Below are 16,418 nucleotides of genomic sequence, written 5' to 3' on the forward strand. Positions count from 1 at the left end.
CAGAGGCCCTGTGCCTTGTGCCTTACAGTCAGAATCTTAGGCGGCGGCGCCCTGGGAAGAGCTAGTCGGGCTCCTCCCGGTGTTCACTCACAGGGCCTCTCGGACCCCGGAAAGGTTGAGGGCTAATCCTCTAACGAGGGCCTTTCATTGGCTTCCTCTGCTCCCTCCCCGTGACCTTTGCCCTCCCGCCGGGCCATCTGATTGGTCACTCGCCTTCCGCAAGCATCTCATTGGCTCGTCTCCTCACCCTCTGCTGCACAGGTCTCCCTCTCCCGGCAGAAGGCGCAGCCATGAATCCGTTATTTGGTCCCAACCTCTTCCTCCTACAGCAGGAGCAGCAGGGCTTGACCGGGCCGCTGGGGGACCCTCTGGGAGGGGACCACTTTGCAGGGGGAGGGGACTTACCCTCCGCTCCGCTTGCCTCGGCCGGTCCCTCTGCCTTCTCGCCTCCCGGGCCCGGTCCGGCGCCCCCCGCAGCCATGGCTCTCCGCAACGACCTAGGTTCCAACATCAACGTACTCAAGACCCTGAACCTCCGGTTTCGCTGCTTCCTAGCCAAGGTGCACGAGCTAGAGCGCCGAAATCGGCTGCTGGAGAAGCAGCTGCAGCAGGCTCTAGAGGAGGGTAAGCAGGGCAGGCGGGGCCTGGCCCGCCGTGACCAGGCGGTCCAGACCGGCTTCATCAGCCCGATCCGGCCCCTGGGGCTGCCCCTGAGCTCCCGGCCGGCCGCCGTGTGTCCCCCATCCGCGCGGGTGCTGGGCTCGCCCGCCCGCTCTCCAGCTGGACCCCTAGCATCCTCTGCCGCCTGCCACTCATCATCCTCCACCTCCACCTCCACCGCCTTCTCCTCGTCGACCCGCTTCATGCCTGGCACCATCTGGTCCTTCTCTCACGCCCGCCGGCTTGGACCGGGACTGGAACCCACGCTGGTGCAAGGGCCAGGCCTGTCGTGGGTACACCCTGACGGGGTGGGCGTCCAGATCGACACCATCACCCCCGAGATCCGGGCGCTGTACAACGTGCTGGCCAAAGTGAAGCGAGAGCGGGATGAGTACAAGCGAAGGTAGGGACAGGTTCAAGACGTGCCACACACAGACGCGACAGGGCAGGGAGTTAGGGAGGGTTCCCAGAATGGGGAAGTGGGGTGGGCCAAGAATCAGGCTAACCAGAGTTGAAGCTCCTGCTGTGATGAAAGTAAGAAGCATTGGACGCAGGGGCCCCAGAGTCCGCAGACAGTTCTCAAGTCAGACGCGTGGCTAGCAGCGTTCTGGAACACTAGGAACTGACAGTTTTCTTCTGGTATGACTCCCTCCCCGTCTTATGCAGGCTGCAGTGTTTGCATGACTCTGCTAACTGTGGGGTGTTGTGTGCTGCGAAAGGGAGCTGTCGGAGAGAGCTCTGCATCTGTGGGTCTTGATTGTCGGGCCAGCTTCAGACCTTGGGGGGCAACGTCAGGACATAAACTCCACACATGGGGTGAAGGGCGCAGCTTTCATTTTGGAGGTAAATTAAGTGAAGTTGGAAGGAGGTAGTGAGGGGTGGTGGTACCTGCCCAGGGCCACCCTAAGGCATGCTGCCAGAAGCCAGGCCTCACCCTGTCTCCGTATGAGAGGCCCAAGAGCTCCATAAGCCAAAGACATTGCTTGGAATAGTCAAACCACACAGGAAAAGAGAAGAAGAAAGAGTGTGAAGTCTCCTAGGACAAGGAGAAGGGACAGCTGTCATAGGGCTTGGTGGGGAGGGGCTCTATCAGAAGAATCTGGAACAAGGACCAAGTGGAACAAAGTTGGGGACATGGGCACACGCTACAGAGATACAGGGTAGAATGTGTCAGGACCAGCCCAGTGTGTTCTGAGATGAAGGTTTGGCTTTCTGAGAGGAGCCCTGCCCCCAGCAGGTTATCACAAGAGAAGTGCTGGCTGTCTATAGGAGGACTCACTGGATCAGGCTGGTAACCAGGACCAGGGCAGGACCACAGGCAGAGCCAGTTTTCTCAAGGCTGACCAGGCCCTGGTGGAGGAGGAAGTAGGTGGCAGTCAGAGGGAAGGCCAGGCTTGGGGCCTCCAGTGCCTTATCTAATGTGACCCTTTGGGGGGTAGCCTGGTCTGTGTGTACAGGCCAAGGTGGCAGGGATTGCTATCTTGTCAGCCGTGTGTGAGGACCATTTGGAAGCCCTAGAAACACATTGCCGGGTGTGGGTGACCTTCAGGGGTTGGTGGTCTGTTAGCATCCCCCTAGATGATGCGCATCAGTAGACTTTCCGAAGTTCTGTGCTCACCCTGACTTCCATGACTGTGGGTTTAGTTAACCCAGCATCCAGGCACCGCCCAGAACGCGCCTGCACCCGCCTCCACCTCCGCCTCTGAAGGGCTTAACTCCAGAACACTGACAGTTCTGGAGTTGTGCTGTAGTCATAAGGACAGCTGCTCTTCTCCAAGGCAGCTCTTAAAACAGAGAGTATTTGTCCTTGGTGCAGCTGTCTTGGGCAGCAAAGAGTTATTCCTTAGGGGACTGATTAGCTCATCACTCTGCAGCACTCTGCCTGCAGAGGGCCCGCGGCTAGAATTGCATGGCACACGACACCCACCCGTCCACCCCAGAAACCCCCGCCTTCCTTCTGTGTTCATCATAGCAACACTGTTCCTCCACATCATTAGCCTGACGGCGTGGAGAGCTTGAGTGGTCAGCTGGGCAGGATTGAAGGCCCCCCAGCCCCTGGCTCCTGCTTTCAGCTCCATAGCTAGTGTGACCTTTTTCTTGGGACTTAGTTTTTCCAGTAATAAGAATGGTCCTTGCTTTTTCTCTTCAACTCAAAGACAGGATTTATTTGCAGGAGAGGCCTTTGATAAATGTAGTATGTACAAAATTTGCCCAAGTTATGGGAACCTCGCAAAAAAAAAAAATTAGATTCAAATGTGGGCCACACTGCATCTATTGGTGTGCCTGGCTGGAGACCACATGAGCATCTAGATAATTCGGTTTCAGATTTCTTACCTTGAATGATCCATCTCATTAATCATCATCTAGCCTTAAGCTTTCACGTTTCACTGGGATTTACTGAGTTCATTATCAGATCGGACTTCTAGCCCTCCCTGATGCGTCTTGGCCAGGGTCGTAACCTCTTGTCAATCCTATGGGCTCTTCCTCTAGAGACTCAGAGGCTCTAGGCACACAAGGATGCCACATCCCATACATGTCGAGGAAGAAACCAAGGTCCAGCAAAGACAGACAGAGGTCTCATGTAAGAGAGTGTGTGACGTGAGGCTGTCAGACTCTGTCACTTCCGGAGCAGAAGGAGAAGCAGATGTGGGGGAGTGCGGGGCTGGCAGGGAAGGGGATAGAGGGCGAGGAAGGTCCAGAGGCGGGCTGCAGTCAGCTGCAGGGTGGTGGCTCGCCTGGCCGCCTCTCCCCTGGCTGACTGGAGTTATTATTAGGAACACTGCAGTGCGGCTGTGGGTGCAGGACGACATGGGAGAGTCATGGAAGCCGAGAGGGCGAGGGAGGGGCAGGGGCGAGGACGGAAGGGGCCGAGAGCTTAGGCCTCCTAACTGCAGAGCCTGTCCTCCTTACGAGCTCATTCTGAGCCTTCTCCTTCAGCTCCCTTGCCCTCCTTTCTGCGGCCAGAAGTAGCCTGTGCAGAATGCAGGCGGAAGGGATGAGCTCTGCACACAGACATTGCCCCAGGTTCTGAACCCTGCGGGGCCGAGCCGCACCCCAGCTCCCAGCTCCATCATAGGAGGGAGTGCGCACCTAGCCCTGGGTAGCGCGCCATAGGCCCGGCTCCACAGCAAGCGCCTTCCCACCTCCTGGCCATGCCAAGTTTGAGCTCCAGGGTGAGGGATGCTGTGCCGCCCTCTCGCCCACTCACTGTTCCCTTCCCCTTGGGGGCAGTTACTCAGCAATATCTAACTTCCTGTGCCCACTTCTTTCACGCTGCTGGGGGGGGCGCTGGGGGACATCACGCCAGCCCTGTGACCTTCTTCTAGTTCACTTGGAGGGGCTGGGTGGGGAAGGACTTTGTTCCCAACAAGGCTGCCGAGCAGCTGGTGATCCAGCGTGTGTCCTGCAGATGCTTTCACAGGAGACAGGGCAGCAGCCTAGCAAACTCTGCTCTGTGCGGGCAGGAGCGGGAGACCGGATCTGTGCCGCTGAAGGTGGGAGACTGGGGCGTAGGGGGGACCTGGTGGATGGGTGTGGGCAGGAGGCGGGGGCTGAGACCAGCCAGACAGCTGGCGGAACTGGGCTCACATGGGGATGGCTACCGCAGAGGGCCAACAGTTGTTTTTAAATATAGTTCTTGGTACCTGGTCCGGAGGTTCTGGGCAGGCAGTTGGTGAGCTGAGCCCTTGCCGGGAAGTATGGAGCCATTCGACAGCTGCGGCTGCCCACTGGCCGGCTGCCCGTAAATTCTTGTCTCAACAAATTCCCATCTAGGGAACCAGACCTGAGTCTGAAGCCTGGGCCCGAGAGGGAGGGACCCGAGCTGGCATGGCGGGAGGGACACTAGGAGGCTATGTTCTCTCCCCTTCCCAATGTCTGTCAGGTGGGAAGAGGAGTACACTGTTCGGACACAGCTACAGGAGCGGGTCACTGAGCTCCAGGAGGTGAGGGGAGCCGCCCCACTGCCCCCTGTTCCCCAGTCCCTCCCCTGCCCTTTCGCACGCACCCTCACACCATGTCCCCATTTCCCCTGGCTCTAGGAGGCCCAAGAGGCCGACGCCTGCCAGGAGGAGCTGGCCATGAAGGTTGAGCAGCTGAAAGCCGAGCTGGTGGTCTTCAAGGGGCTCATGAGCAATGTGAGTTCAGCCTGCCTTCCGCTTCTCTTGGGCTTCGGGCTGCGCCTGGCCCGCCTGGCCCTGTGCCGCCGTCCCCGCCCCCTCCCATCCCGGGGTGGGGGGCTTTGCCCTTCGCCTCAGGCTTCATTCAGCAGACAAACTGCTGCCCTGCTGCAGAGGAGGAGGCTCGGCCCCCTCACTGGTGAGGCCTTCAGTGAAAGCAGAGTACCCAGCTGTCTGGCGGTTCACGCCTGTGATCCTCGCACTCAGGAGGCGGAGCCACCGTCAGAAAGAGGAGAGTTCAAGTCCAGCATCAACTATGCTTAAAAAATAAGCTAGGGGGCTGGAGAGAGGGCTCAGCAGTTACGAGCACTGACTGCTCTTCCAGAGGTCCTGAGTTCAATTCCCAGTAACCACATGGTGGCTCTCAACCATCTGTAATGGGATCTGATGCCCTCTTCTGGTGTGTCTGAAGACAGCTACAGTGTACTTACATACACATACATACATAAAATAAATAAATAAATCTTTAAAAAAATTTTAAAAATCAAATAGAAATGTGCACAGCTCTGGAGCCAGCTGCCTAGGCGCAGGTGCGAATTCTGCCACTCATGGTCTGTGTGGCCTCAAACCCCTCCTTCCCCACCAGACCTGCTCTTTGCCTCATCTGTGGACTCTGGGAAAGAGCGGGAAGGGCATCTCAGGGTTGCCTTGAAGCAGTTAATAGCCCTGGCTGTCTTGAACTTGCTCTATAGACCAGGCTGGCCGTGGAACTCCTAGAGCTCCGCCTGCTGTGCCCCCGGGGCTGGGGTTAAGGGCATGCTCCACCACTGTCCCACTGTCTTTCCCAGTGCTCTCTGTCATCTCTGGTGACTTAAATTTCAGGAGGATAAAAAACTGTTTTTGGTTCAAGGGGGGCCCTGCCCAGCCCAGGCCAGGCCCTCCAGGCCTGTGTGGCTGGGTGTTAGTCTCATGAGGCGCCCGTGGGTGTGCCCAGTGTGGTCGGGTGGGCCTGTGAGAAAAGGGACGCTTCAGTCAGCAGGTCAGGCTTTGTGGAGAGGCGACAGTGCTGTGCTCTGAAGGATCCCGGTTCTGCTGTGGTTTTATCAGCCACCTCGGTTGGGGTCCTGGGTGTCTCCTCACTGTTCCCGATGTCCCTGGTACAGAATCTGACAGAGCTGGACACCAAGATCCAGGAGAAGGCCATGAAGGTGGACATGGACATCTGCCGCCGCATTGACATCACGGCCAAGCTCTGCGACCTGGCTCAGCAGCGCAACTGTGAGGACATGATCCAGATGTTCCAGGTGAGAGGCCTGCTGTCCGCCCTCTCGGGGGCTGGGCAAGGGAGAGACACTCCTGTCACGGCTGGCCTGGAGCTCAGGTCCTGCTACCCGTCTTGTCCCCTGGGACCCTTGCTGGGACTAGGCTGGGAGGCGAGAGGCAGCCTCAGGAGAGAGGTTTGGAAGCCATGTCTAACTCCATCTCCCCCTCCCCCCTCCTCTGTCTGCTTCTCTTCTGTTCCTTTCATCTTTTCTCTTGCTTTCTCTGTAGAAGAAGCTGGTTAGTGTGACCTCACGCAAGCTTATTGTCCCCGTCCCTGTGTCTAAGCCACCCTGCCCTCAGTCCCGAGCCACTGGGCCCTTCCAAAGAGACGCCTTCTTCCACCCTGTTTCCCTTGCTCCTCCGTTTTTAGTCTCTTCCTTCTCCTTCTCCCAGCGGCCTTCCAGATCTGGATGTGACTTGAGCTCTCCCTTAGTAAGCACAAGCCTCTCTCGTCTGCTCGCAGCTAGAACTGGGTTCAGTCGAGTCCTCTAACGAGAAAGACTTCAAAACCAAACCAAACCCAATTCCTCCGTAGTCAACAAACACAAATTTTTGCTTTTTCTAAAGATTTATTGGATGTGTATGGATATTTTGCCTCCTTAATGTCTACGCACCGCATGAGTGCCTTCTGCCCGAGGATGCCAGCAGAGGGTATTGGAGTCCCTTGGAACTGGAGTTGCGCAGGGCACTGAGCCGCCCCGTGGCTGCTGGGAATTGAACCAGGGTCCTCTGGAAGAGCATCCAGCGCCCTTAACTGCTGAGCCACCTCTCCGGTTAACCCCCATTAAACACATCACACTGTGGCCATCACAAGCTGTTTCTCTCCTTTTCTCCTTCCGTTTCTCTTCCTCCTTTCTTTGCCCGCAGCCCCGCCCTGTCTGCGTGTCTGCCTGTTTCTGTTCCTGTCGTGTAACTGTCTCTTCTGTCTGCCCCCCTTCCTGCTGGCCACGCCTCACCCCGCCGCCTCCCCTGCCCACCCTCTCCTCACGCACCCGGCCTCGCCTCTGTAGTCTCTACACTTGTCTCCCATTAAGGTCCCGTCCATGGGGGGGCGGAAGCGGGAGCGCAAGGCTGCCGTGGAGGAGGACACCTCCCTGTCGGAGAGTGATGGGCCCCGCCAGCCCCAGCCCGAGGGTGCCGAGGAGGAGAGCGCAGCCCTCAGCATCAACGAGGAGATGCAGCGCATGCTCAGCCAGCTGTGAGTCCTGCAGCTCCGTCCCAGCTGCCCGCACCAGAAGTACCCCAGCCCCCGAGGCCGGAGCCCCCTAGTGCCCCATGCCCGGTCAGCGGCCCCAGCGCCCTTGACGCACGGGTTCCCTGTCTCTAGGAGGGAGTATGATTTTGAGGACGACTGTGACAGCCTGACTTGGGAGGAGACTGAGGAGACCTTGCTACTTTGGGAGGATTTCTCAGGCTATGCCATGGCAGCCGCAGAGGCCCAGGGAGAGGTAACCTGCCCTCCTGGCCTCAGGCCCCTCAGGCTCCGCCTCTGTGTCCTCCACGCCCCGCCCCTCCCATGCTCTGTCCCCCGTGTGGCTTTCATCCTCCCAGGCTTCTCCCCATTGCTGTTTGCAGACCTCCCTCGTCCATTCTGTCCCCTCTAACAGAACTTTCTCTCTCTCCCCGCCTCGGCCGTGGAATGCCCCTGTCCCGCCCCTCCCTGGTCGGCTGGCTGCCCCTCGGGTCCCTTTCTCCAGCAGCAGGAGGACAGTCTGGAGAAGGTGATCAAAGACACCGAGTCCCTGTTCAAAACCCGGGAGAAGGAGTACCAGGAGACCATTGACCAGATAGAGGTGAGGGTGTGGGCCGCGGGGGCTCACAGGCACGCTGTAGGTGGGCAGCTGGCCTCCTGCTTGCTGGACCCCAGGACCAGAGCTTCCATCTGTAGACAGGACAGTGACCCCCTCAGTTGTGGTAGCTGTAGCAGGCCCTTGAGACCTCAGGATCTGGAGGCAGATAGATGTGGATTCAGATCCTGGTTCTGTCACCATGGGGAACAAATCTTTTGCTGTCCCTCCTTCCTTTCTATTTATTTACACATGCATGTGTGTGCGAACACACACACATGTATGTATGTATGTATGTATGTATGTCTGTATTGAGTGGCAGGGAGCATGTGCATTGGTACGTGTGTGGAGATCAGAGGACAACATGTAGGAGGGAGTGCTCCCCTTTTACCACGTGGGTGATAGCTATCAAGTTAGGTCTTTGCACTTGGTGGCTCATGCCTTTACCCACTGAGTCATCTCCCACCAGACTTTCTTTTTCTTGTCTCTCTTTCTTTGCAAGATCTTGTCTTGTAGTCCAGGTTGGCCTCAAACTCCTGGCCCTTCTGCCCCCACCTCCCATGCCGTAGGATTATGGGTGTGAGCTTTAATCCCGCTTCGTCCTGACAGACCAGCTTTTTATCCTCCCTTGGGTGTGTGTCGTTCCCCCCCCGCCCCCCCCCTTATGTGTGTGTGTGTGTGTGTGTGTGTGTGTGTGTGTTTGTACGCACACAGATGTGTACACATACGTGTGGAGGCCAGAAGACAAACCTGGCTAGTGTTCTTTAGGTGCTGTTAAGGTTGGGTTTTGTTTTTGTTTTTGTTTTTAATTGAAACAGGGCCTTTCACTACTCTGGGAGCTGCTGAGTAGGCCAAGCTGTCCAGGGAGCCCTACCGTCCATCTGTCTATACATCCTTAGCTTTAGGATTGCAAGTATGTTCTTCTGTGGCTAGTTTCTTCTTCTTTTTAACATTTATTTATTTTATAGATGAGTGCTCTATCTGTGTGTACACCTGCATGCCAGAAGAGGGCATCAGATCCCAGGATAGACGGTCACGAGCCACCATGTGGCTGCTGGGAATTGAACTCAGGACCTCTGGAAGCAGCTTGTGCTCTTAACCGCTGAGCCATCCCTCCAGCTCTAGCTTCTTTTTTATATGGGTTCTAAGATCAAACTCAGGTCTTCATGCTGTGTTGGAAGCCTCCCACTGAGTGAAGTGTTCCTCAGCTAGCTCCTTCATTCCTTTTTATTCTTTTGATAAAGGCTCTCACACACATGTGGGCACACATTCATTCATTCTGCCCGCCTGCCTGCCCAACCGCCTGCCCCCCTCTTCCCCTCCCTCCCTCCCTCCCTCCCTCCCTCCCTCCCTGGAGGCCATAAGTGGGCATCAGATTCCTGGAAGCCGGAGCTTCCCAGGTGATGGCGAACCTGATGTGGGCACTAGAAAGTCAAGTCGGGTCCGCCGCAAGAGCAGGGAGTGCTCGCTCTTGACTACTGAGCCACCCTAAGCCCCGACCCAAATGGGGTCTTTCTGTATAGCCAGCCAAACTTGAGGTAATCCTCCTGCCTCAGCCTGCTAGGGTTAGAGATGGTTTCTACCATGCTAAGGGTGGACCTGTCTCTTTATTTGTTCAACAGAGATGTTCATAATCTCTCGGCAGGCAGACAGGGTTATTAAGATGATCAGATGGAGTGAGGCACGTGACTCACCGTACAGGATCTGTCTGGCAGGGTGACATACGGTAGTGTGCCTGTTTATGACTGGGAACACCCGACGTGCTGTGGCACCCAGAGGACTTCTGTTTCCTTGGCTCAGCCATGGAGCTCCTGGAGGAGTCTCCCTCTTTCATTCTTTGAGCCTTGGGACATCATTTCTGAATGGTGGTGGAGCTTGGATTTAGACTGCAGATAGCTTTGCCAGCCTGCAGGAAGGAGGTTGCCATCAGAGGACGGTGGGCATGGCTGTGTGTCTGAGGTGGCTGTCTTAGACATGGATGCAGGAGAGAGGCAGGAGACTTCTGCCCTGGGCTCCCTGCAAGCCCTGTGGTGTATTCCTATGCCTGTGAGGCTCACTCTGTTTGCATTTTAAGAGGGAACTTTGGTTTTTTTTTTTTTTTAGTTTTGTTGTTGTTTTTGTTTTTCGAGACAGGGTTTCTCTGTATATCCCTGACTGTCCTGGAACTCACTCTGTAGATCAGACTGCCATGGAACTCAGAAATCTGCCTGCCTCTGCCTTGCAAGTGCTGGGATTAAAGGCGTGCGCCACCACTGCCCGGCGAGAGAGAACTTTGGAAGTAACTTTCCTGTGTCTGCCATGGCCCAGCACATATCAGACCGCCATGCTGTTCTGAGCAAAAGCAGAGCTTTCATTTTTTAACCCAGAATTCCCGGCCAGCCAGTGTTCTGTCACCAGCTAAACTTTGCCTGGGGCAAGTGGTCACCCTTCTCCTCCTGTCTACTCCTCTTACTGCCCCTCCCTCCAGCCCATCCTCCCTCCGTCCAGGGTTTACCCACCTCTTATGGATGGTAGATTTAAGGCCAGGTGGGAGTCTTAGTGTAGTGACCAGGGACTGCCGCCCTTGAGTGGTTCATCCCAAGACTACAAATAACTAGGTGTGAATGTGATCTGGTGAGACAGAGAGGAGCACCCCGGGTGGATTGTGCTCCCCAGACTGTGCTCCCGTGGTAGGACGTCGGCTTACCTTCATGCTTGAAGCCCGAGGTTTGATACCAGTCAGTGCCTCATGAAACGGGATGTGGTCGTGATGCCTTTAGTCCCAGTACTGGGAAGACAGAGACAGGAGGATCTCTGTGAGTTCGAGGACAGCCTGGTCTTCAGATCTACTTCCGGGATGTCCAGGGCTGCACGGAGAAACCCAGTTTCAAACCTCCACTACCCCCCCCCCCCCAAAAAAAATCAGAAACATGTTTGAAGCTGTTCCTAAGTTGTATGACTTCTGTCCTCGCCTGGGGGAATGAGTTGAGGAGAAAGCCAGAGGAAGCCCACGTGGTAGCTTTGGTGACACAGCTCCTGGGCTCGACCTGGAGCATCTGTAGACCTTCATCTTTGTGACTCATGCTCTCTGGGTTGTTGAGTAGAGATAGACCAGCCCCCATCACTGACTGGTGAAGCAGAGTGGTGGGTGGGTTTCTTCCACGCGCCCCCCCTTTCATCTCTCCCGTTTACCTCTACCCCCCCCCCCCCCCCCCCCGCCTCTCCCACTCTGATCTCCCACACTGAGTCTGGGGGTAACTTGTTGAAGGCATCCTCTAAAATGTGCACCTTCCCTTTCAGTGTGTAAATCAGGGTGACATACGACACTCAGACATGGTTGGTAGTACTTACTGCCTTATGCTTTGAGAGACCACACTGTGTGTGGTGCTGGGGTGGGGGTGGGGGTGTATATTTGTAATTGTGTGTGGCAGCTGACCTCTGACCTGTAATTGTGTGTGTGGGGGCAACTGACCTCTGACCTGGAATGTTGTATGTATTCCCCCCCCCTTTCTGTGTGTGTATGTGTGGGTGGCAGCTGACCTCTGATCCCCAGTCTCATATTTTTCTCACAAATGGTGCAGTCTGCTGTGGGAACAAGCGTGCCTTTCAAGCTGTCTCCTCTGTGGCTTACCATCCAGCTGTCCAGCAGATGACCCGGAATGCCCGTGTCCTGGCTGTCCCCTTTGTCTGCTCCTGTGGCCCGCTTCCTCCTTTCTGCCCATTCCCACCCTGTCCAGGTCACTTTTGTTGCGCCTATCCGAGTGCTTCAAGGCCACTCGGCCACTTTGTGTCTACCCTCAGGCAGCCAAGCAGATCACCCCTCAGCAGCTGAGTCTTCCCCTCTGGCCCCGGCCGGCCTTTGAATCAAAAACAAAGAGAGGCTGCAGCCTGTCTCTGGCCTACTTTTCCGCCTCAGCCTGCTTCTTTAGCTGCCTTCAAACCTGACTGCAGAGTCTGCTCTAGAAGGGAGACTTTTCTCGATATGGAGACACACCCCACCCCCACTTCTTTTGTGGAGGACACACTCTGTAATCACTCAGAAAGGAGGTCTCTTATGTTGGGGAGCAGGTTATACATGAGAAAAAACGAAGTGGAACAAAATGAAATGCTATAAACAGAAGCCAGCTTCCCTCCACTGCAGTGAGGCTTTGGACTGTTTCACAGAGAATTAGCTTCAGTTGAGGGAAGGCTCAGCAGCAAAGGTGGACAGATGCGCAGGAGCCCGTCTGCCCTTCAGATCGTGGGTCTCAGCCTTCCTAACGCTGTGACCCTTTAATACCTCATGCTGTGGTGACCCCCAACCATAAATTATTTCACTGCTACTTCATAACTAATTTTGCTACTGTTACAAATTGTAGGTAAATACGGATATGCAGAGTATCTGATATTCAACCCCTAAAGGGGTCGAGACCCACAGGTTAAGAACCACTGCCTCAGCCTGCGGTGGTGGCGCATGCCTTTAATCCCAGCACTCTGGGAGGCAGGCGGATTTCTGAGTTCGAGGCCAGCCTGGTCTACAGAGTGAGTTCCAGGACAGCCAGGGCTACACAGAGAAACCCTGTCTTGAAAAAAACCAAAAGAGAAAAAAACAAAACAAACAAACAAAAAAAAAAACACCCAAAACCCAAAAACAAACAAAGCACTGCTGCCTCAGAGGAACTGGTGTGGCCTCCAGGTCGGCAAGGAAGGCTGGTGCAGCACACAGAACCAGGGTGAGCTGAGCCCGAGAAACCCTAGGAGTGCCACTTCTCCTCATGGGGGTGAAGTCAGGCCCACACCAACGCCCTTTCCTTCTTACCCTCCGCCTTGTTCTTTTGGAAGCCCTGGGGACTGAAGCCAGGGCCGGTACTAGGCAAGACTTCTGCAGACATACATTTATTTATTTATTTATTTAAAAGTCAGGGTCTCTCTCTCTCTCTCTCTCTCTCTCTCTCTCTCTCTCTCTCTCTCATGTATCTCAAACTGGCCTCACACTTGCTATTGAACAGGCTTACCTGCAACTTCTGATTCTCCTGCCTCCATCCCCCTAGTGCTGGGGTTACAGATATTTTTTACCAGGTCCAGTTTATGTGGTGCTGGGGATCAGACAGTTTGGTGTGTGTGTGTGTGTGTTTTCTTCAAGGCAGGGTTTCTCTGTATAGCCCTGGCTGTCCTGTAACTCACTCTGTAGACCAGGCTAGCCTTGAACTCAGAAATCCGCCTGCCTCTGCCTCCCAAGTGCTGGGATTACAGGCGTGCGCCACCATACCCAGCTATTATTATTATTGTTGTTGTTGTTGTTGTTGTTGTTAGTGTGTGTGTGTCTCCACATGCCATGGTGTATGCATGGAGGTCAGAGAACAATTTGGGGTTGGCTCTCTCCTTCTACCATGTGGGTCCCTGGCATCAAAGTCACATTGCCAGATGTGTAGGCTCCTTATCCACTGAGCCGTTTGGCGAGGCCTCCTTCCCCCTTTTTGAGACCAGGTTTTACTCTTTAGGTTTGCTTTCAGGACTCCTGCCTCAGCCTGAGTGCTGGCGTGACGGCGTGCTCCCCTCACCGTCCTTACTGTGCTCATAGGGTTCTCTCACAGAGAACTCAGACATCCCACTGACTCCTGGCAGCGGTCGGAGTGGATTCCCAGGAGAGGACTGAGCGTGGAGCGCGTCCTGAGCCCTTGCCTAGCCAGAGTGAGGGCCTGCAGTTAGATTGCCAGTTGCTGCCCCGCTCCCCCACTTCCATGTCCTGGGGGAACAGGCAGTCGTAGCTTACTTGTTTCCTGAGCTGCTTGTCCCCCCACCCCCGGGCCCAGCGGGTACCCCAGCCCAGCCCTCCCTGGGTCTGCTGATCTGGGTCGTCCTCCCTGACTGTCCCACCTTCCGGCAGCTGGAGCTGGCCACGGCCAAGAGCGACATGAACCGGCACCTGCACGAGTACATGGAGATGTGCAGCATGAAGCGGGGCCTGGACGTGCAGATGGAGACGTGCCGCCGGCTCATCACCCAGTCCGGGGACCGGTGAGGCAGGGCCTGCGTGGGTGTGGGCGGGCGGGCCGCTCTCCAGGGAAGAAGGCCTGTGGCCAGGGACCAGGTCACACATCCTTGTGTCCAGGTAGCTGTGGAGTTGCCTGTAGGTGTGGCCTAGGTGTGACCCAGAAGAGAGCTTCCTCTCCCTGCCTGGGCCATCAGTCGAAACCCACCAGTGCCCCACCTCTGAGAACCCGAGAGCCCAAAGCAGACAAGGGACAAAGACATACAGGGACAGGATTTTATCCCAATCCAAATCACGGTTTACGTGTTTGACCTTGTGTGAGAGTAAGTCTGGGGCTTTGGAATATAGCTCAGCAGTAGAGTAGTTGTCTAGGCTGTGTGGGACCCTGTGTACACACACACACACACACACACACAGTAAAATTAAAAAAAAAAAAGTACTGTAAACCAGACATAGCGGTACATGTCTGCATCCTCAGTCTTGGAAGGCAGAGCAGGGCTGTCCTGAGTTTTAGGCTGTCCTGGACTCCAACAACAAAACTTTGTCCCAAACAAACCAAACAGCAACAACAACAAGCAACATCCAAGGAGCTACAGTAAGTCCGGTGTGCAAGCGCATGTCTGTCATTCAGATGCACAGACGCAGCAGGCAGGATCTCTGCAAGCCTCACCTCTGTACAGAGTTCCTGGCCAGGCAGGAATACATACAGTCCCTGCCTCAGAGAAAACAAACAACCCAACACAGCCTCCTAAATGACATTAACCCGAGTGTGGTGTGTAGAGTGTGCGTGCTTACTGGGTTTGTGGCCCCACCCCAGCCACTGTGGAGGCAAGAGGGCTGCTTGCACCCAGGAGTTTGGGGTCAGCAGTGACGACAGACACAGTGAATCAGTGACAACATAGTGAACCAACCTTCCACCGCCCCCACTTACTCCCAGTGTGGGTCAGAGAGAATCGCCATGCTGTGACTTTGGACTTTTCTGATCTCTGAGCCTCTCTGAGCCCCTAAGAGAGGAACTGTTCCCCATCAAGTTGAAAACGGAAGAGTCCTCCTTCCCTCCCCAGTCTTTGCCTGGCATCCCCCTGCACCTCAGAAGCAAGCTTAGAAGTCTCAGTTGCCTTCCTGCTTGCCCCAAGGTGACAGCTGGTGTTTTTTTTTCTGCTTGCCCCAAGGTAACATCTGGTGTTTTTTTCTAGAAAGTCTCCTGCTTTCACTGCGGTCCCGCTTAGTGACCCGCCGCCACCGCCAAGCGAGGCTGAGGACTCCGACCGGGATGTCTCATCTGATAGCTCCATGAGATAGGATGCCGTGCCTGGTGCCCCGGAGCTGTCCGGGGCAGGGGTGTGGCTGCAGAGGACTGTCTTCTGTGCCACCGCATGGTGCCTGGCCCTGGGCTGTCCTCCCCAGGGTCCGGGGTGTCTGGAGCTAGGCTCGGCCCCACCCTCCCTGTACAACTCCCATGACGTTGGGGCACTCCTGCCTTCCTCACACGTGGACACCCGTGAGCATCCTTTTCCACTTGTAGGGAATGTGACTACAGGACCTGCCTGTATTCCTTGGGAATCTTGGATTTTGTACTGGTGCTAACTGGTCTAGGCACTTGTGAGCAGATTCATCATGGACCTTTGGATAGGGTTTTTTTGTTTTTTGTTTGTTTGGTATTTGGAGACAGGGTTTCTCTGTATAACCTTGGCTGTCCTGGAATTCACTGTGTAGACCAGGCTGTCCTCGAACTCAGAAATCCGCCTGCCTCTGCCTGCCAGGTGCTGGGATTACAGGCGTGCGCCACCACTGCCTGGCTAGGGTTGTGCTCCCTATTGAGGCCTTCTGTGTCCACCACAGTGTGGCTGTGCAGGCTCACCTCTGGGAACAGGTCACCGCTGAAAGTAAAGGGTGAGGCTGCTACCCGCACATGGGTGTGGCCTGCATGATGTTGCTGGTGGCAGGGCCTGTTTCTCCAGTGATCAGCTGAGATTATGCCTCCGTGGCTGTCACTGACAAAACCAAAAGGTTAAGATGTACCAGACCTAAGGAGACAAGATCTCCCAGGAGAGCTGACATTGGAATGGAACCTCTAAGAGCAACAAAGGTGTTGAGTCCTTATTGGGCACCTGAGTCACTGTGGACACTGCACCTTCATTTCCAACAGAGCACTGGTTAGTCACTTCCCCCCGGAACCAAAGCACCTACCAGGGCCACAGCTAAGATGACATAAACAGCTCTCTGTTTTACTGTACTGGGCGCCCTTCCAATTTTACCTAATTTAATGTCTGGAGACTTTGAGAACTGGATACAATTAACCTTTGTTTGCTGATAAAGGACACAGATCTTAAGAGCAGCAAGCTCTGAAAGGAGTCCCAAGACTGCTTCCTGTCCCAGTGTCAAGCCCCACCCTCCGCATTGCCAGACACATCAGGTGTTCAGGGCAGGCACCCTGGGCTGGGACTTGGTTGGAATGTAGCCCTGGACTTCCGGCGCCCAGCTGGATGTCAGAGCCAATAAAGTTAACACGCACAAAGCCGGATGGAGCGTTCTTCACCTCCCACACACCCTCCCCCCAGCACTGCATTAAAACACCAG

At 55.4% G+C, this 16,418-nt stretch overlaps 1 protein-coding gene across 5 annotated transcripts; it reads left to right on the top strand.

Annotated features, from left to right (window-relative positions):
* Nucleotides 1–250: 250 nt before the first annotated feature.
* Iffo1 (intermediate filament family orphan 1) lies at nucleotides 251–16,362 on the top strand. 5 transcript variants are annotated; one of them, XM_052174896.1, is made up of 10 exons: nucleotides 254–1,063; nucleotides 4,544–4,604; nucleotides 4,701–4,796; nucleotides 5,942–6,082; nucleotides 6,330–6,338; nucleotides 7,112–7,299; nucleotides 7,429–7,549; nucleotides 7,799–7,894; nucleotides 13,734–13,864; nucleotides 15,035–16,362. In XM_052174896.1, the coding sequence occupies exons 1-10, from the start codon at nucleotides 291–293 to the stop codon at nucleotides 15,138–15,140; spliced, it is 1,722 nt and encodes a 573-aa protein (XP_052030856.1). In that variant the 5' UTR covers nucleotides 254–290; the 3' UTR covers nucleotides 15,141–16,362. The 5 variants fall into 5 exon arrangements, 4 of the variants coding, with proteins under 4 accessions (XP_052030855.1, XP_052030856.1, XP_052030853.1 ...); XR_007976700.1 differs by lacking the exons at nucleotides 6,330–6,338; nucleotides 15,035–16,362 and adding an exon at nucleotides 13,348–13,537 and having other exon boundaries at nucleotides 251–1,063; nucleotides 7,136–7,299; nucleotides 13,734–13,830; XM_052174895.1 differs by lacking the exon at nucleotides 6,330–6,338 and having other exon boundaries at nucleotides 253–1,063; nucleotides 7,136–7,299; nucleotides 15,039–16,362.
* Nucleotides 16,363–16,418: the final 56 nt, after the last annotated feature.

This window comes from Apodemus sylvaticus, chromosome 2 (assembly GCF_947179515.1).
Source record: "Apodemus sylvaticus chromosome 2, mApoSyl1.1, whole genome shotgun sequence".
Taxonomy (NCBI): Eukaryota; Metazoa; Chordata; class Mammalia; order Rodentia; family Muridae; genus Apodemus; species Apodemus sylvaticus.